Source organism: Artemia sp. Qi Xiang Cuo, chromosome 13 (assembly GCF_049724085.1).
Source record: "Artemia sp. Qi Xiang Cuo chromosome 13, ASM4972408v1, whole genome shotgun sequence".
NCBI classification, from domain to species: Eukaryota; Metazoa; Arthropoda; class Branchiopoda; order Anostraca; family Artemiidae; genus Artemia; species Artemia sp. Qi Xiang Cuo.
In genome coordinates this window covers 746,285-766,858 of record NC_142806.1, presented here as the reverse complement: position 1 = coordinate 766,858, position 20,574 = coordinate 746,285, and the positions used below count along the sequence as shown (strand labels likewise).

The 20,574-nt window shown below is 38.3% G+C and overlaps 2 protein-coding genes across 2 annotated transcripts; one reads left to right on the top strand and one right to left on the bottom strand.

The window, feature by feature from the left end:
* The first annotated feature begins 692 nt into the window (after nt 1-692).
* On the top strand, nt 693-1,133 carry LOC148944827 (uncharacterized). Its single transcript, XM_089099468.1, has one exon. The coding sequence runs from the start codon at nt 693-695 to the stop codon at nt 1,131-1,133; it is 441 nt and encodes a 146-aa protein (XP_088955594.1).
* An 18,802-nt stretch (nt 1,134-19,935) lies between these two features.
* Nucleotides 19,936-20,331, bottom strand: LOC148944826 (uncharacterized). Its single transcript, XM_089099464.1, has one exon. It carries the CDS (start codon nt 20,329-20,331, stop codon nt 19,936-19,938), a length of 396 nt encoding a protein of 131 aa, XP_088955590.1.
* Nucleotides 20,332-20,574: the final 243 nt, after the last annotated feature.

Genomic DNA, 20,574 nt, shown 5'->3' with positions numbered 1-20,574 from the left:
ATGTAAATACACTTAAACAGACCATGCATGTGTCGTGGTGCAAGCTGCAACACGTGCAAAATTTGTTTTACTATAGAACCAAAAATCGCTGTCTTGCATGCGAAATTGGGTAATTTTAGAGCTTTCGAAACTGACTGTTGTGGCAACTTTGTACTCAACACTACTCCATGGTATTTAAAATCAGTTTAATAAAAAGAACCAAGGGATATTACCAATATAACTTCTTCTTCCCCCCCCCCTCTCTCACAGAACCGGCTACCACCCCCCAGACAAAATGCTGTTTATACCCATGGTACATCATATTGTGAGTTTTTGAAAGATAATTTTGTGGCAATCTTGCCTTTCATTTTACACTAGAGTTTAGGGAGCCCATAAAACCGGTTTCCCTCTATGTTGAACATGGATTAAAAATTGCGTCAAGTTTACTAAGTCTTAAACTACTGAACAAACAAAAGTTACACCGTTTACATGCTTAAATAAATGGCTGAGTAGATAATGAAAACTAAACAACTACATGAAAGAAGATCTTGTCTTATGAGCCAATGGTCTATACACTATTCATTTTTATATATCTTACAACTGGAATTCCAATGGTTTCTTTGTCATTGTGCTATAGGATGGGACGGTCCACCATTTCCAACATTATAGCAGAAACATGCAAAGCAATTTGGAAAAATTTGCAGCCACTATACATGAAGCCACCAGAAAAAGATGATTTTTATGCCATTGCAAGGGATTTTTATGAAATTTTAAACTTCCCTCATTGCGTTGGGGCAATTGATGGGAAGCACTGTCAAATCCAGTCCCCAGCCAACTCTGAGTCTGACTTCTATAATTTTCACGAGTTTTATAGTATTGTTCTAATGGCTGTTGCAGATGCCCATTACAAGTTTATTTATGTAGATGTAGGTGCAAAGGGCAAAGAAAACGATAGTACTATTTTCGCAAGATCTAGTTTTGGTACTGCTCTGCGGAATGCCATCCTTCCAGTTCCAGACCCCTCATCTCTGTCAAACTCGGAAAACAATTTTCCTTTCATTTTTATTGGAGGTGAGGCTTTTGCTCTCCAAAAAAAACCTTATGCGACCATACCCAAGGTATTCGACCCTAATCACATAGCACAGAATTTTTAATTATCGTTTGTCACGAGCTAGAAGGGTGATAGAAAACGTGTTTGGAATTATATCGGAAAAATTTGAACACTGAGAAATAGTGTTAGTTGTAAGCTAGAAACAATGGACCATATTGTCAAAGCTACTTGTGTGGTTCATAATTTTCTGATAACCACAAATTCATCCAGATACTTTCAGGCAGTACTTGTTGACCGAGAAGTTGATGGAAATATTGTTCCAAGAACTTGGCGTAACAGCTCTTCCCTAAGGCCAGCAGGAAATTTATCTGAAAATACTGCTAGCACAAACACCATCCAAGTGCGTAGTATGTTCATGGAATATTTTTCTGGTCCTGGAGTAGTTCCCTTGCAAAATCTTTCGGTAGAAAACGGTCTTTCTTAGTGATGAAACAAAAATATTCAGGTGAAATAAAATCCTTCTCTTTTAAGGATTTTTATTTTGACTAATTGTGAAAATTGTTGAGACAACTGATGTAATTTCAAATCAGCTTTACAAAAATTGAAGATTGTTCTTTTTGGTCAACCATCTAGGGCTAAACAGAAAGCAGGTCGTCCCCGTCAGGGGTGGGAGGACGCCATAAAGAAAGATTTAAAGGAAATGGGAACTTCGTGGGCGGGTGTAAAAAGGGAGGCTTTGAATAGATTGGGGTAAAGGAGGAGCGTGCGTAGCTGTTTCGGCCTCAGGCTGCTTGGTGCTGCGGTGAGTTGTTAGTAGTAGTAGTAGTAGTTTACAAAAATTACATCTTGCAAGAAAAATTAACATTTCCAAGGTTTTTGATTGTATATTTCAATGTCTATTTTTTTACATCCTTCAACATACTTAAAAGCTTCATCAACACTTGAGACTTCAGTTTTAATTTAAATATAGACACTTGATTAAAATAAAAGTATGTTCAAGATATTTTTTTTTCACTTGTAGACCATTTTTTGGAGAATTGCTCTAATTTAGAATCAGCTGTACCAAAAATAGATCCTGCAAGAGAAATTTATATTTTAAATCTTTCTTAATTGGATTTTTAAATGTCCAATTCCCTTCACCATACTTAAAAACTTCATCTAAATTAAAATTTGAGTTATATTTTAAAAATATACTCACTCAGAACAAAATTGTACTAAGAGAAAAACTGGCTCCTCTTTTACTAGAATAACTTTTGTTAAGAGTTTACTAGCATCATATCTGCTTAGTGTTTTACTTAATGTGTGTTTTTAACCGTACCAGCTTTTAAACTTCAGTTTTAATAATATGCTAAAGTTAATAATGGCATTTATTTTAATTATTTTGTTTTATGATAAAAATAAGTCTTTTTTATACACTAAGTGTTTCAGAAAAGATTGTATACATTTCCCTCTCCCCAAGTTTGAAGACACTTATTTTTTAATAATTTTATTAACTATTACAAATCTTTAAAATGTCCAATTCTAAAAACTTCATTATTGTATTCAATTTAAATTAAAAACCTGTTTCGTCTTCTAGTTTATAATTGTGCTACTACATCAAACGTCACTTGTTAGATTTTCTTATTCTAAGAGTTCCTACAGTGTTTATTACGTCTGAAAAGTTAAATTACTGTGCTTTATCTTAAAATTTTAACTAAATTACTGTTCTTTACCTTAATGTTTGAAAACTTCTGAAGCACCAAAGACATCAAAACGAAAATATTTTTAGCCAATCAACTCAGTTTCAAGTCTATTCATGCCTGATAACCAGGATGTTCTGTGATTTTCAATTATCCAGGATGTTATTGGATTTATATATCAATATCTTTGTATTCAATATCAGTTTAAAAATATATGATAATCTATTTTCTATTCTGTTTAATCCCAACAACCAAGGGAGGAAATTAACAGCACCTTGAACTCTAAAGTAATAAAATTGGAGACCAGAAATCAAATAAAAATGTTTAATAATAAGAATTAAGACAAAATTATAGACAGAGGTCAAACAAAAGGTTACATAATGAAAATTAAGATGCGTTGGAATCAAAAGAAGAAAATTCTGTTTCAACTAGTTCTAAAATATCCTTTTGAATTCGGATTTGCTTTAGAACAGGCAATTTATCTAAATTTTGGGCTAAAGAGCAGCAATATCCATATTTTGTAGAATTGTCCAAATTAATCTTCCTCCTTGCTCTATTCTCCAACAACGCTTTTATGGTATCCTCTACTAATGTCTCTTTTGACTCAACTGGAAGCCCTCTTTTCATAGTTGTTTTTGAACCAGATGGAGTTGTAGGAGCTGCTGAAGGTGAATTTAAGGGTTCAAAAATATTAAATGTTGGAGTATTCTGGTATTGTGGCTGGTGTGTTGGAAGGGGTATGGAAGACTGGCTGGAAAATTTTGAAGACTTATCAGAAGCCTGTTTATTTTGCATAATGGATGTTGAACACAAGGGATTTGGAGATGACTCAGGCTGTAAAAAAGTATGTGGCGTGCCGGGGTGTTGCGTGGTTGGTGCAGAATTTTGTATGTAGATTGTGCGGGAATGAGGCATTTTTGGTTGACCAATAGAAGGATTGGGCTTTGATGCAGTTGGGACACTAGGAAAGGTGGAAGTAGAGGATTCAAAATCTTGTGGAAGTATATGATATTTTTTATAAGGGGAATTAACAATTGAGTCACGTTCAAATACCTTTGAAAATTTAGAAGTGGCTAGATTATACTGGAAAATGTAGGTATTTGATGCTGTTAAAACAGTAGGAGAGAAGGAAGTATAAGAGGATCCAAAATCCACCTCCACTAAATTAAAATCAGGGGGGCATGGAGTAAAATCACCATCAGAGAGCTGGATGGTGATGGTTCCTTCTTCGGTTTCCAAATTTCCTGACGTCCAGCAAAATAAAACTTATGGATGGAGGATCATTTAATTTGTTTTTATAGTATGTGTTTAAGGAGCACTACATCATCATAAAAATTTTCCTTTTTATTAGGGGAATGTATTACTAATGACGTGAAAAAATAAATTTTGATAGAACACTCATAATCAGCTGACAGGTATGAATAAAAAATTTCTTACTAAGTAGTCCAGAAGTGAATTTTCAGGAGTTGCTTTGTTTCTTTTGCCAAGAAAGTACACAAAAAGGTGACACAAGAAAAAGCTTAGATGTGACCAAACATTCTGCAACAGGTAACTAATATAAAACACTGAAAACTATACTAATAGTTTTACAGCTGTTTTAAGTCACCAATACTACATATTGCTCTTTTCTTATAAGCCATCAAAACTAGATTAAAACATTTTGGGAACCACATTTTGGTTGAAAAGTATAATGTCTGACTAGTTAGTGTTAAAATTTTACCCTTTTACATTCTTCAGTTAAAATATCAAAATTCTGTCTAATGCTGGTACTATTTGGCTGGGGTTGAACAGATACATATACTAAATAGGAAATACATTTATCAGAAGCAATACTTAGTAATTTTCTATTTCAGAGCCAATTCACACACAAGAGCTGGTCATAGAATTTAAAAGGGGCACATGCAATCGGAAATCAAAAATCAGTGTGCTGTTTTTAAGAGTTTAACATAATTTTAGAGCAACCAGTCCACCTCTTACGCCTTTTTTTTATTTACCAAAGGTGTCTAAAAATTTTGAGATAACCTTTTTGTTCTAATAATCCAAAGGTCAAATAAATATTCCTCTGAGGTTGCCAGCCCCCCCCCCAAAAAAAAGGGTTAAAAGACGCTTAAGAATCAAGTTTATTGAAAACGTATATCTGCAATACACAAAGAACAACTAAAGCTAAGTTCTCACTGCCCAGATTGCTGTTCTCACTGACCAGAAATCTGGTCAGATTTTCGTCTCCAGAATTCTGGCCAGATTTTTTTCCCAGATTTTACTGTTTTCTGACCAGATTTTTCGATCAGATCGAGTTTGATATTTTCTGGCCAGAAAAAAAATCTGGTCAGATTTTAGCCTTAAAAGTAGTTCAAAGCATGGTTGATGTAGCTGAAGAACAAGCAGATATTTAAAGATCACTCAGAAAACGACAACCACCAACCAAGATCAAGGTAAAAAACTGAAGAAGCTGACTTCACAAGAATATTAGAGAAAAATTCGTTGGAGATACATGAGAAGGTGTAGATTAGTTCCCCCTGATAAAAACAACTTTTTTTCTTACTGTATTTTATTTAGTCAATTGGGCTGTAAAGTTGCACAGATAGCCTACTGTCCAGTAGAAGCAGGGTATAAGCAGCTCACTTCTTACTGTATATCCCAGTTCTATTGGTAGGGCCTCTGTACCCCACACTACAGTGGGAACTAAACTGCACCTTTATTTAGGTAACCTGACTTTGTAGAAGTAGAGCTCAATCAGTCTAGTACAGAAATATGATGGGGAGAAAAGGCCATAAATGTTTCAGCAAATTCAAAAGTTACAGGACTCTCTTAAATTATAAAATTTTCACAGTTTTTAGATTAAATCATAATCATAAATCTAATGCTCCATCACATTAATCTATTAATTTAGTAGTGAGGCAGAAATCAGAATGCGCCAGGGGTGTGGCAGAGGTGGGGGGTAGGGGGGAGGGATGCAGCACCCCTGGTGCTAACTTTAGAACACGTTTTTCTTGTAACATATTAACACCACTAATTTGTTTTTTTTTATACCGTAGCTTATTTGCTAATTATTAATGTTATTATCTAATTTCAGATATTTTAAAAGAACACCAGTTTCTAGGAACCTCTTAAAACCAATTACTTTTTTTACATAAAAATTTGTTTAAGAGGCAAATGGCGAGTGAGTTCCAACCCAGTTACCATGGTAAGCTACCATAGTAAGCTCCTTACCCTGCAGAGCAGCATGGTAAACAAAAAGTTACTATGGTAACTAAAATCAAGGGAAAAATGTCAGGTTGGAACAATAGTCATGGTAACTCTATGGTAAGGAGAAGAAGGTTGGAACGGATTTGCTAACTTTTTTTTTCATGTTTGCTTACCATGGTGAGTAGGTCGGAACTCAGCATAAGTCAACTGATATTACAATATATACTGTAAATATGTTATAATGTAATAATATAATAGTGTAATCTGTACCCTTTTTTCTTTTTAGGCATAAGAACCAGAGCTGAAGCCAGCTGGTACCTTGCAAACCCCTAGGATACCATTATCGTCATGGAGGACAAAATAAAATGGTCTGACAGTGAGATTGAACTCCTTGTCAACACCTGTATCAACTATCCATGGCTATGGGATTCTTCTAGAGAAGACTTCAAAGATTGTAGGAAGAAGAAAAACTCTTTTGCAGCCATGGCAGAATCCGGGATTTTGTTTTCAGATTATGGACTGCCTGTTCAGAATCTTGCATACATTTTGAAGAAAAAGTTTGACATTCTAAGAGATACTTATATGAAGTGTAGACGCAGTGAAAAAGGTAAAAGTGGAGATGGTGCAAAAGTAAACAGAAAAACATGGAAGTATTTCCACCTTTTCAGCTTCATGACAGAGACGGGTCAGCTAAGAAAAACTGTGGACAACATGACTGAGCCTCTGCAGATTGCTTCTGTTAGTGAAACTTTGACCAGGATAGATACTTCAATTGATGATGAAGACGAATTTACTCATCATATAGAATTGAGCTCAGAAGAGTTTGAGCAGACAGCAGAATCTCTTTTTCAGCCGTCAAAAAGAGCTAGGATAAACTCCGCGGAGAATCAGCAGTCTGAAACCTCATCATCATGTATGTCACCTTTAGCTCCCATCCAGCCTGAACGAAAGCGCAAAACATCCCAAGAGCCATGTGGTAGTAGTGGAGGTAACAAGACTCAGAATACTCCTGTTGGTAGCCAGGCACATACAGACATTGACCAAGAAATTGTCAAAGCTCTTTCGTCTTTACAAGAGAAAAAAACACCCAACTTACATTTTAGCCAGTACATCTGTAGCGTGTTGAACGGTTTGCCAAAAAAAGCACAAGCAGCGGCACGTCATGAAATTTCTGAAGTGCTTAAAAAATATGAAAGTGATGACCAGGAAATGAGTAATGTGTTTGTGTAATTTCTTAGTTTACAACTAGACTCTATGGTTGATTAGACCTATGGTTGGCAATCCTGCTATGGTTCAGATATACAAAGACATGCTTCAAAGGCAAGTGAGTTAGAGCGGCTTATGGCTATGCAGCAGAGCATTTAAAAGCGGTAGGAAAGTATATTGAAAAAACTAGTGCCTATGTAGAAGAATAGTATCCATATAAATTCATTTCAGTGCAGTTCTTTGCTCTGAGTTTTATCAGTATGCAAAATCTCAATACCCCAACATTTTCTACTGCACTCACTCATGCTTAGCTCTTTTTTCTACTTTCTAATGCTTGTTATAGTGGACGAGCTCGGATGCTGCATAACTACCGTATCCGTTTTTTTCTTTTTTTCCTCTGTCAAGACTTCCGTAGTGCAAATATTGATGCCTTGACGTATTCAAAAGTTGGATATAGATTAAGGGCGAAATCGAAAGTTTTTTTTAAAGCCGGTTGTTTCGAAAATCTTCATTTTTACTTTAGGACAGTGGCTAAAGACATGGAAATTGTGCAATTTCTTTTTTTTCTCTTTTTCTTTCAGGCGAGAAAAGTTCAGTGTCAAGTATGTCCACTTTTTCACGCCATATTCTTTCCAAAACAGATTGTGCCTAACGTAGCGGCTTAGAAAGAAAAGCGGTTTTGGGGAGAGTAACGAAATATGTTTATGGATTCTAAAAATGAACAAACAAATTTAAGGCCTAAACAGTCGTTGATTAGTTGAGATAAGTTTTTGCTGGAAACTATGCATCTGGATTGCAAGCTAGGCAATAAATTTAATGGTATTCAGCGCTTCGCGTTAACTTTGGTTTCTCAACGGAAAGATTACGGTTCAGAAGTGTTATAACTGTGTCGCACATTGACCCAAACATTTATGTATAGCTTGTGCTTTGTACTTTGTACTATACTTGTGCTTTACTGAAAGTTAGTTTTTATCTCAGTATTAAACAGTATTTTATCTCACTATTAGAAAAAATAGTCGCTATTTAACAGTTGCCAGTCATTACTATCAATTATCCTCCCCTGAACCCATGCAGCATATTTATCTGATAAATTTACCAGCAATATATTGAAAGCAGGAAAATCCACCAGAAAAAGCGAAATAAGCCGTTTTTACTATAGACTTTAATCTTTACTATAGAAAAGTAACTAAACTACAGCCAGAAATAGACGCACACATTTACACATTCATTTCTGATAGTTAATCACACAACTTTGAGTGTGATAAGTTTGCATACAGCCTGCTGCTACAACACAACACTGACCTACTCAGGAATGCGGCCTTGACTCACTCTACTCAGCTGCCAAGGAACACTTCCTTCTGGCGTCATGAAGTAGTCTCGAAATTTGTCACGAATATGTTTGGCAGCTTCAGCTGGGTTTCGTGCTGCTGTTGAGACAATTGGTAACAGCCCATTTACTTGCTCTTGTCTCCACTGCCCCAATGTTATAACACCGTCAGTTTCTGTGTCAACGAAGTTAGCACTAACATACCTCGAGTGTCTCCGTGGAGTTGTAAGATCTTCGGTACGCAAGTAATTATGTAGGCAAACACAAGTGCGTATGATCTTGTCAATATTCTCAGGCTTTGCATTAATTGCTTCTCTGAATATCCTCCACTTGGCACCAAGAATTCCAAATGCATTTTCTATTATCCTTCGTGCACGAGAAAGCCTGTAATTGAAAATTTCCTCTGGTACTGGAAGGTGATCACCAGGATAGGGTCTAAAAGTTTGTTTTCAAGGGGAAAGCTGCGTCTCCAACAATCACATATGGTAAGTAGGTGGCATTTCCTGTATCAGTCGTATCACTGCCTGGAAGATCTAAAGTACCGGCAATCACTTTCTTACCAAGAGTTGAATTGCCAAACACAGAACCATCACTTTGCCGGCCATAACTGCCTATGTCAACATAGACAAATCGATAGTTAGCATCGCACATAGCCATCAACACTATGCTGTGGAACTGCTTGTAGTTGAAATATTGTGACCCCGAATTCGGTGGAGCCTGGATTCTAATGTGCTTCCCATCAATAGCTCCAACACAGTGTGGGAAGTTCCATTTTACTGCAAACTCATGGGAAATTTCCTTCCAGTCAGAGTGCTCACTGGAAAATCATAGAAATAATGGGGACAGCACTTGGCAGATTGCATTCAGTGTTCCATATAATTTGGTTGGCAATCGACCTTCCCAGGACATATGTGAAGCTTTGGTTTCTCTCTGTACCGCAAGCTGCAAGATGTCTTAATGTCACTTCAAGCTTTTCATTAGGTCATATAGCTGCTCTGAAGTTTGTATTTTGTCTTGCAATATATGGTGTAACCAGACCAAGCAGGTTATCAAATTGCTTAGGTGACATTCTGAAATAGTCATGAAACCAATCTGCATCTTTCAAACGCAGGTTATTGATTAGTAGGTTTGAAGCACCATTTTCACTTCTCATTTTTAAAAAGTCTCTGACCCAAAATTTTCTTTGTCTCATAGTCTCTGAGGCTTGTAGGCCTTTTCTCTTCTTTCTCCTTCGAAGTAAGCACCAGAGCAAAACAGTGGTAGCCTCATGATCCACTTTTTGAATCTTACACCGATTTTTTCGCTGGCCAGAAAAAAAAAAATATGTCCAGAAAAATTATCTGGACAGTGAGAACTGAATTCCGGTGTGAACATGCGGAATTCCCAGATTTTTTTTCTGGACAGAAAAAAAATCTGCCCAGAAAAAAAATCTGGGCAGTGAGAACCAGTCTTAAGGGTATTACGTTGAAACTTTCAGGACATGTTAAGGAGGTACTGTAAAATCACCAGAGGGCAAATAAATTCCCTTCCATCTTTTCTTAGCTGCTTTCTCTCATACATTTAGCTCTTATTTAGACCATGAATTTAATATAGCAAAGAACAGAAAAAAGAACAAACATGTAACAGTAAACTATGAACAAGACTTAAATATAATGCAAAAAATACCAAACTAACTGTAAAACTTACTTTCGAGGATTATGATATTTTTTTAGAAACTGTATTGCCCTGAAATGAGGCCATTTCTGAAAATCAAGATCGTCACCACCATCTCCAATTCTTTTGGAATTCTTTGCATTTAGTTTTTTTTATAAACTGATTCTGAAGGTAGGTCCATGTGGATTTACACCATTCCACTAGAAAATCAACAAGAAAGGTAGTATAATAAAGGAATTATTAAACATAGATGAAGCTGACAAATAAAAGAAAGTATTACATAAAATCATGCAACAATGGTAACATGTTTCCAGTTTGCCGCAAAAATAACATTCTACATTTCACAATTATTGAGATGAATTAACTCACCTTGTTTGTGAGTTAAAAAAAAATTGGATAAATGCATATGATTTACTGACCCCAACAATGGCTCTTGACTTCAAGTTGTGTATTATAGAAAAGATATCTCACTTTAAGACCACTTGCCTTAGAGACCCAATATTTGGATAAAAGTATGTTAAAATCACAAGGTCAATTTATTTCCTTGCAGGATTTGCAAGTTCTGAATCTGGTGTACTTCAGACTTTTTCATAGCTTATTCAGAAGATCAAGCATGCAGCATTTAAAGCAAATGGCTATGTAATATATTTCAATAGTTCAGAAACTTTAGAAGATCTTTGTATCCAAAAAGAATCAACACAAGATCACCAAAAACCATAAAATGCTACCCTTGACTTATTTACATAGAATGGTAGATGTATATTCTTAATTTGTAGGTCCAAACTTAACATAATTTTCTTGAGGCTAGCACTTCCTAATAAAATACATGGGATTTAAGTCCTCTAAATGATGAAAGGGTATGACCGCTCATCAGTGGTATCTTTTCATTTTCAAGATACCCATTCTAGGGTATATTTATTTTTTCTTTAATAAGTATCAGATAATAGCAATTATACTTTTTCAAACATTTTTTATTATAAAAGCAATTGCAAAAAGTACCCATAAATTAAATTAATAGAATTAATTGAGTTTATAGGAATTCTTTGCTCAATTAGATTAAACATATTCAATATCAAATTAAAGATCATATCAGGGGAACATGTTATTTTTCAAAAACTAAGTTTTTACAGTAGTTCTGGATTGTAATTGGTTAAAAATCACATCTTTTATTTTTAATACATTTAAACATATTGAATGTTTAAGAAGAAGGAAGCTTCCTGCTTTCAGGAATATTTTTTATCGATTTTTACACACACCACTTTTATGTATTTGATTATGAGATCTTAAGGAATTGAAAATCTGAACCAACTTTTTAACATTTCATATACCTGTGTGGCAAAAAAATTGTTTATGTAAATTAAATATATATGACAGAAATCAAAAAGACAAAGCAAAAACATCCATTACTTTCAAAAAGTTAAGAAGACTCGTTATTAGTAGAGTTTCAAGCTCTTTTTACATGACATACTATCCCTGCTTGAGGACAATGTAAGAGTGACCGTTAACGGTACAAACACCGATACCCTAGCTTATGCTGACGACCTTGGCTAGCTAGCAGAAAGTGAGTCGAGTGTACAAGCCCAAGCCACCGAACTTGACACAGCCGCAAATAGCTTTGGTATGTTCATAAACCCAAAGAAGACCAAAGCGATGCACACCGCAAAAGACCCTAACCCGTCCCCTGTTCATGTCGTAGTAAGAGGAGAAGAAGTCGAGTCGGAGACCAAGTTCGTCTACCTAGGGAGCCTAATATCTTAAGACAACAACTGTTCCGACGACATAAAACGAAGACTTGCCCTAGGAAGTACAAGCTTCAAGAGGCCACTCCCCCTTTTTAAAAATAAACACCTATCTATGCAACTGAAACTTCGGACTTTTCGACTCTCTAATCATACCTGTCGCCATGTACGCCTGCGAAACGTGGACACTAAAGGTCGAAGATCAACGCAGAATTCCAGCTTTCGAGACAAAATGCCTCCGACGCATTACCGGAATCACATACCAAGACAGAGTTTCTAACGATGACCTGCGGAAGCAGCTGCACCAATAAGTGGTGACACCCGTACCTTACCACACGAATATATGCATCAACCAACCCCAAGTAAGCAGAGACAAAACGTGAAGCAGTAAACTAAAAATAGGCAACAAAACTAGACACCTATACAAACCACGGCGCACCGAGAAGAGCCAAGACCAAATATGCAGATCACCTGCAACTCCAACTGTATAAAGACGCAAGACCATCAATAACGACATCATCAACAAACAAGAAGAAAAGAAATTTTCAACGTAAACAGCAAATATGTAACTTATGAAACGTCAAATCCAAGTAAGGTTTCGGAATCAGACAATTTTTCAATGATAAGAATTGGAAAAGACTATTTAGACAATCATCTTAAATTTTAGGAATATTTAAAACTTTAATAAATCTACTAACAAATTTAAACATTAAGATTAACGAGGTGAAAGTCAGAAAATCCGGAACTAAGAACTTATATTTATAATGAACAACAGTATTTGATCAAATCAAAAAACTATATGATAAAAAGTAATTTTCATTCGAAAATTTCTGTCTTTAGACTGGAATGGAAAGCTGGGTCAAAGTTTCAAATATTTACTATTATTTAATATGGTGCTAGACACGAATATATATGATCGAAAAGTCAAGGACTGTAATTCGATAATGAATATATTAGAAGGGGCTCGACAGAGTATAAGCCGGAATATGTACCATCCGGACGTTATAAAATTTATCGTGGAATTTTTCTGCACAACCATCAACAGGGAAATAATTACCTACTTTAAGCAAAAAGAGGGTTTACTAAGCAGTGATTTTGCTACAAGACTTAATCACGAAATAATTCATTTAAATGAACCAACAGTGAATACTTGGAGAATTTTGCACCCTGAATGCTGTCGCAAGAAGAAATTACTAATGAGATTTGCACCACAACCCGTCCATAGCACCTGCTATCATTATAATAAACCCTGATAGATGTAGTACCCCTCCTAATGGAGCAGTCAAAAGCATAAATAAAAGTATTATTTCAGAGTTCAGATTGAACACATCTAAAATCGGATATCTTATGAACATTATTAAACCAGTCAATTTTTCAAGTGAACTAATTTATCATTTCGTAACAACAATTGGCTTAGTTACAGTGACGTATAGTCCTGTTTTTATTATGTTCATCAATTAACTCAGTGACCTTTAGTGATTATGAGACTTTTCACAATAAAAGAAATAACAGATTATATTAACAGGTTTCAAAGGATTATAGTTCCTTACTTGACCCAATTAAGCTATGGGTAATTACGAATATGAACACTGCCCTTTAATGAACTTTCTGCAAAATAACCGGAAAGAAGGAATTCAAGACGATATTATTATTCAACAGACAATAGACTTTTTTGATTATGGTGTTATTGCTAGAGCAAAAATAAATTTTGGGCGATGGTTACGCCTAAAGGCTTTCGCGCATCAGCACAAAAGCTTCTACAAATAATGTAAAAGATATTCTTCACCTTATTAAAACGTTGGACTCTGAGGAGGTATCGACTCTGATTTGTGTTATTAAGTCTCCTGCCAAGGTTCCCATTCTGCCCGCGTTGGCTTACTTTAGGCTTTCTACAAAGGTTAATCGCGTGGAAAAACTACTCAAGGTCGTTGTCGCAAACTTGGATGCTCGAAAATTTAATTACCCGCCACTGCTTAAGCCTGAAAATCCCGACTCACACGCTGTTATTGTTGTGTCGGACCTCCCCCCTAGTCTCTCAGGCCCAATAAAACGAAACGTTGTGTTAGATCAGATAAATGGTCATACATCAATCACTAGTATACATCCTGTACGAGACAAACTGATAACCTATATAGATAGGTCAGTTGCTGAAGATTTCCCTGAGCCAGTGACTGGAGTGAAACACAATAATCATCTCTGATAAACCCTATTAAACTGAATGTCATATAACTGCGTAATCAAGATTTTCGATAAACCCCATCGATCGGCATGTCGTAGAATTACGAAATGATTCCCAAAGAGACATTAATTGACAAACCCCTGCCACTGCTATCTTGTGAAATTACAAGATCGCTCCTGGATAACGGTCCTGGAAACCAACTTTTAAATCCTGGAGACCCAAAGTAAACCCAGTGATTAATCTCTTGACGATTGTGCACCTCAAGCACGGATCAAAAGACAGTATGTTGAAACAATTGATAAGATTTAGTTTCAACGCATCTATAAATATAAATGATGCATCTATAAATGTACATGATGAACAAAACAACGTTCGAGCAATCTTATCAGAGAAACACAAACTAAAGGTGTTTCAAAAATTTCCCAGGAATAAAGTGCCCGAAAGGAAACCAAAACCAACAGTTAACCATATAATAGCAGTGATTAACCACTCAGCAACTATGTACCCTAAGAAAATATCAAGGGCAATATGTGGAAACAAACTTTAAGATCGTTTCGATTCATCTGTAAATAGAACTTTCAATTCTCTTGTGATAATTGGAGACCAACCCATCGCCCGTGATCTACAGAGTTACGAGATAACAAGTTGTACACCGGAGGCGCGAACTTTGTTTTAAATTTTTCTGAAGATAAAGGGCCAAAAAAAATTAACAATTAACCCATCAGACACAAAACTAGTGAAAGACATTGATCAAACGACACAACATGTGAGTACAATAAGAGAAACGTAGAATGGTGGAATAAATGTGAATTTATATTTATCGATTAATTAGTTTAATTACTTATTAACCGCGTTCGAAAAGGAAAGAAACTAGTGATATTTTTTTTTGCTTTTACCAGTGAACATGATGAACCCAGTGTCGTATATCTTAACTCATCCCTATATAAGTGTTGCTATTTACTTAGATAGATTTATGGTTCAGATTTAACGCATTAATTTAGTGTAAGGTATAAAACCACGTTCGAAAAGGAAAGAAACTAGTGATATTTTTTTTTGCTTTTACCAGTGAACATGATGAACACAGTGTCGTATATCTTAACTCATCCCTATATAAGTGTTGCTATTTACTTAGATAGATTTATGGTTCAGATTTAACGCATTAATTTAGTGTAAGGTATAATTATCCCATGTATTTATTTAACGTAGGTGGAAGTATAATTCAGTGTTATATGAAAAATAGTGTGTTTTCGATTGATATAATTATTATCATATTAAATAAAGAAATAATTATTACCAGTAGTAAGAGAATATAATCCCAGCCATGTGTAATAATATCACAGGCAATGTTTTTTTTTATTAGTGTTAGTAAGAAAATATATTCAAAAAATCTTATAGTATCTAGATTGTAAGCATAGAAAAACGTAGTCCGGTGAAAGAATCCCGGAAAAACGATAAAATAAAAATGTGATACCAGCATAAGAACAACAAAATAGTCCCCACTACCCAAGCCAACGACATTGTGGCTAAGGGCCCCATGTTAAAGTGCATTTTTGCTGGCTGTGGCAGGGTTCTGGGACAGCATATGCGACACCAGCACCAGGTTGAACACAATGAGCGTGTTGCGAGAATTAAAAGGGCTAGGTGGTGTAACGATGAACGAAACCGGGTCGCAGGGATCGAATACAAACACGGGAAACTGATTATTGTTAATCAGGTCATTGCTTCAGAGAAGCCTGGTAGGACAATGGACGTAATCAAGAAGGCCCGTAGGCGACCCAAGTACCTTGAGATATTTGAATACCTTGTACGTCAGCGTGCTGACCGCAAGGCCAAACTGATATCCCCACAGAAGAAAAGGTACAAAATAAGAGAGCCAACGATCGACTCCGAAACAGAGCTCTATGGAGAGCTATATGGGGGTGTGATAGAAGAGGATCTTGTTGTTGGAGAGGTGGCAGCGGCGGAAAACCCCTCTCCCGAGGTCTTGATTCCAGTGTTTCAAGTAATGACCTTCGGAGCAAGAAGCTTCAGGAATACAGCCCTTCTTGTGCAGGAAGAAAAGTTATCTGTTGATACACTCTTTATTGAGTTCTCGGACAGACACCTCAAAAGCGCTGGGATGGAGAAACGGATGACAGGAGGGAGTAGAAGAGGTGGGGACAGTCTACCAGTAGGCTTGGCCTCAACAGACAAAAACCTGCAAAGGATACTACTTCTAGACGAAGAGTTCGTAAGGAGAGACCGCAGGAAAGGAAGTTCTGAATATGTCAGGAGCTATTCAGACGCAGTGAGGAGGACTGCTTAGACCCAGTCCTAAGCGTGAATGGGATTGAAGGGAAAGAGAAAATACTCACTTCTAGCGAACGGCTACGCTTCTCACAGTGTATAAGGCCTTGTTTGAATCAGAGCCACTCAGGGATGAGGAAGGATTCGTACCCTCAGTAACAAAGCTGGGGGAGATGACATCTCCAATTTCCACACGAAGGAAGTGAATAGAACCATCAACCTCTTCAATGACAAATCAGCCCCCAGGCCTGATTTGCTTAAGTATCAAGTCCTGAGAAAGGTGGACCCCCATATCTACGCTATTCTGTTAAATGTCTTCTTGGCGTTCGGAAAGACGCCAATGTGTCTGAAACAATGTAGAACTACACTGGTGCCAAAAGTACAGGGCAGTGACTTACCTGTAAGGTTTAGACCAATTACCATAGCCAGCACTTTGCTGCGTCTATACACGAGAATAATTTTAAATAGGCTTAATGCCTCCGAGCTTTTGTGTGGGAGCCAAAGAGGTTTCATGAGTAGAACTGGTTGTTTCGAGAATATATGCACTGTCAGAGCTTTGATCAAGGAGGCACGCACTCAGGTAAGAACCATCTGCCTCGTTGCAGTGGATCCGTCCAAAACGTTTGATACGGTGCAACACTCAAGTGTGCTCCGGGCATTGAATCGTTTCTCTGCGAGCGACAAACTGGCCCGTGAAATTGCTGAACTATATTCAGATGTGTCTACACAGCTGAAGGTAGGGATGGAAGAATTAGGTCACGTTCAGATGAGAGTTGGAGTTAAACAAGGGGACCCTCTGAGTCCAACGCTGTTTAACATGGTCGTAGACGAGTTCCTTGCCGCCGTGAATCGAAGTGCAATCGTTGTTAATGCACCAGGAGTCAGCTATGGCGGAGTGAAAGTTGCAGTGATTGGGTAAGCTGAGGATTTAATGCTAATTTCAGAGTCCCGCCATGGGGCTCAAACTTTAATGGAGGGGTTATCCAATTTTTGCAGGCGCTGGCACCTACAGATCAACCCCGGTAGGTGTCAATGCCTAGAATGGCAAGATAAAGCTAAGAGCCATAAAGTCTTGGAATATGTCATTCTTTTCAAGCGTACAGAGGAGGAGGCTCTTGTTGAGGAGGGCCCCGTAGGTATCCCGGCCGTCAGCGTGACTGGGTATCGAAATTATCTTGGAGTCCAGATACGACCGGATGGGAGTTGTTTACCCAATGATGCCGACGTCAAATCCTCACTAGCAAAGCTAGAAAAGACCCCCTTAAAGGGGTGCAGAAGATTAAATAGGCGAAACTTCTGGTTGATTGTCATTTCTGTACAATCTCTGCGGCTGACCCCACCATCTGTCAGCTAGGGCGGGGCGATAGAACACTACCTTCTTTTACCAAGAGGGTGCTACACCCTCCTAAATGACCGCTACCAGCTTCCTATATACCAAGATCAGGCACGGAGGTCTTGGCCTCCACTGTATTCCCGAAAAGATGATGACGTTTCTGGGGGGTCAGTTGCGTAAGCTTCGACCTCCTCAGACTTGTGGATCATTGCACTTAGTAATATCCAGTTGGTACAACGATTGCAGAGCCGTTGCGATAGGTTTAAAGTTTGAAATTGGTAACGCGGGTTCTCCCAGACCTGGCAGGGTCATGGGGCGAACTCATTCAAGGCAAACACAATCGCCAACTTCAGGCTTCCAGGCCAGACCCAGTTCTTCAAGGGGCGACTCTATAACCATGCGATTCAGTTGCGGACTCAGTTATACCCAACCGCAAGGACCCAGTACAACTGCAACCCTTTGACGAATGTGTGGAAGCACGGGTGTCCTTCGCAGGAAGTTATTCAACATGTCCTACAATCCTGTGTGTACGTCCAGGGGCCCGGGTCCAGCGGCATGACTCCGTGGTCAATTCTCTGACAGTGCATGCTAAAGGAAGCAACTTAAGGTATATACACGAAACATTTTTTACTCATGACACACAAAGGCTTAAACCGGAATTCGTAATTGTTAAGTTAGGTGTGGCCTACATTGTGGATGTTACGGTGGCTTACGATCACCCGATGGTATTTAATAGAGCATCTGAAGAAAAGACACGAAAGTATGGCGTACTCACCCCTGAGGATATACCCTCTGACTTATGTAAATCTTCTAGGTTTGAGGTTGTCCCAGTTGTGCTTGGGGTTTAGGGAGGTCAGAAAAGTGCCAACTCGAAAATTAACAAGATTCTTGGTATATCACATAGCTTCACTAAAATTAACATCATTCGGATAATTAAAGCAAGCTTATTGACGTTGAGGCTACATAGTAGCCTTCAGAGCTCACAAGACGGCAACGATAACAATGCATTAACCCTTACCAGTAGAAGTGCTTTACGTCGTAGGAACAGTATAGTATGTAATAATCAATTGAATGTGTGCTCCAATAGTGTTGTTAACACGGATGTATTGACCTATGCAGCTACGGCCTCTGGGCAGTCCAGGTAATGGGGGAACGACCAAGGGATGTCGCATGAGGCAAGTGCTCGTCGCACGGGGGTTAGAGACGGGGGGATTGCGGTTCAACCCGAGTAGAGACTCGGGTTGAACCACAATGTCATGTAGTTTTTGGTTCGCACAAATTCCTGGACGTCGGACGGACTTGTTCCTATGGGCATGTTCCGCTAAACCCAACAAGCCAGTTATAAGTTTGCTTACTCCCATATATGGGACCGTCCAAAGGTATGGATGGATCTCCTCTGAGGTCATGGACGGATGCCTATGGCAGATGTGGGACTGCTCTGTCGGGACAGATCACCTTTTCTTAGAAGAGGGGGGACGGTCAAGCAGTAGGTTTGGCCTCAACAGACAAAAATCTACCCAAGACACTATTGAGAGACGAGATGGACCACAGGCAGGATCCCTATGGCAAAGCTCGATACCAGGACGGGTCTGTATGTGGATGACGGGTGATGGAAAGTTATAGCTGGAACCTGGATTCCGAAGAGTGGAGTTGCCAAGGCAGATGTTTTTCAGGCTTCATCAGTGGCATCTCAACTAACCGGCGGCTTTGTAAGGCTTCTTCTCAATAGACTTTTGAATTTTCCTATCTCTGTTCTTTTCTAATTAAAACGTTGGTATGTTACAATTTACTCCCCTTATGGGATTGGGCTAATCAGGACCATTTGGGGCCGCTAGGGTGGCAAAAGGCAGTGAAACCCCGTTGTCAACCCAGACTGGCCAGCATTTTAACCCTCAAAAGGCTCAGTTGAGAACCTGCGCAGGGTGAGCTAGCTCCTTAGTTAGAAGGAGTGAACCTAGAGATTGGAGCCTTCGGGCTGTATTGACGAGTGTCAGGTGCACGGGTACTCTCTCGTCATAGTTGTAGTCTTAGGTTCTAGGACCAAGGTTACGGCTAGGAGACAAATATTCAAGCAAAAATAGCCAAATCCCTTCTCATCTAATTAGTGACGGACACGAATGGATTAACGAGATTCCCACTGTCCCTATCTACTGTCTAGCGAACCCGCTGCCAGGGGAACAGGCCTGGTAACGTCTGCGAGGAAAGAAGACTCTGTTGAGCTTGACCCCAGTTCAGCATTTTAGAGTGACATGAGAGGTGTAGCATAAGTGGGAGATGGTAACATCGGCAATGAAATACCACTACTTTCAAGGTTGCTTCACTCACTCAGTGAAGCGGAGGCAAGGCCCTTTGGGGACTTTTTTGTGGTTTCAAGGGAGTCCACCTGCGGGTGGCGCTCTCGATCCGTGCTGAGGACAGTGCCGGATGCTGAGTTTGACTGGGGTGGTACATCTGTCAAACAATAAAGCATGTGTCGTAAGGCTAGCTCAGGGAGGACAGAAACCTCCCGTAGAGCAAAAGGGCAAATGATGGCTTGATTCCGACTTCCATTACAAGTACGGACTGCGAAAGCACGGCCTATCAATCCCTTTGGCTTTAAGAGTTTTAAGCACGAGGTGTCAGAAACGTTACCACAGGTATAACTAACTTGTGGTGGCGAAGTGTTCATAGCGACCTCGCTTTTTGATCCTTCGGTGTTGGCTCTTCCTATCATTGCGAAGCAATATTGGCCAAGTGTAGGTGTGTGTGTGCGCGTGGGCGTGTGAGTGTTTGTGTGTCTATATTTATGCTATTAACAAAATCCGTAGTTTATTATGCATATCTTTGATAAATAATGCTATTAAAAAATTCTGTAATTTATTATGCACGTGTTAGATCAAAAAATATAAATACAAATCTACTTAAAAAAAAAATTGAGGAGGGTATTATAACTTCAATTAGACTTTCCCCAAAGAAA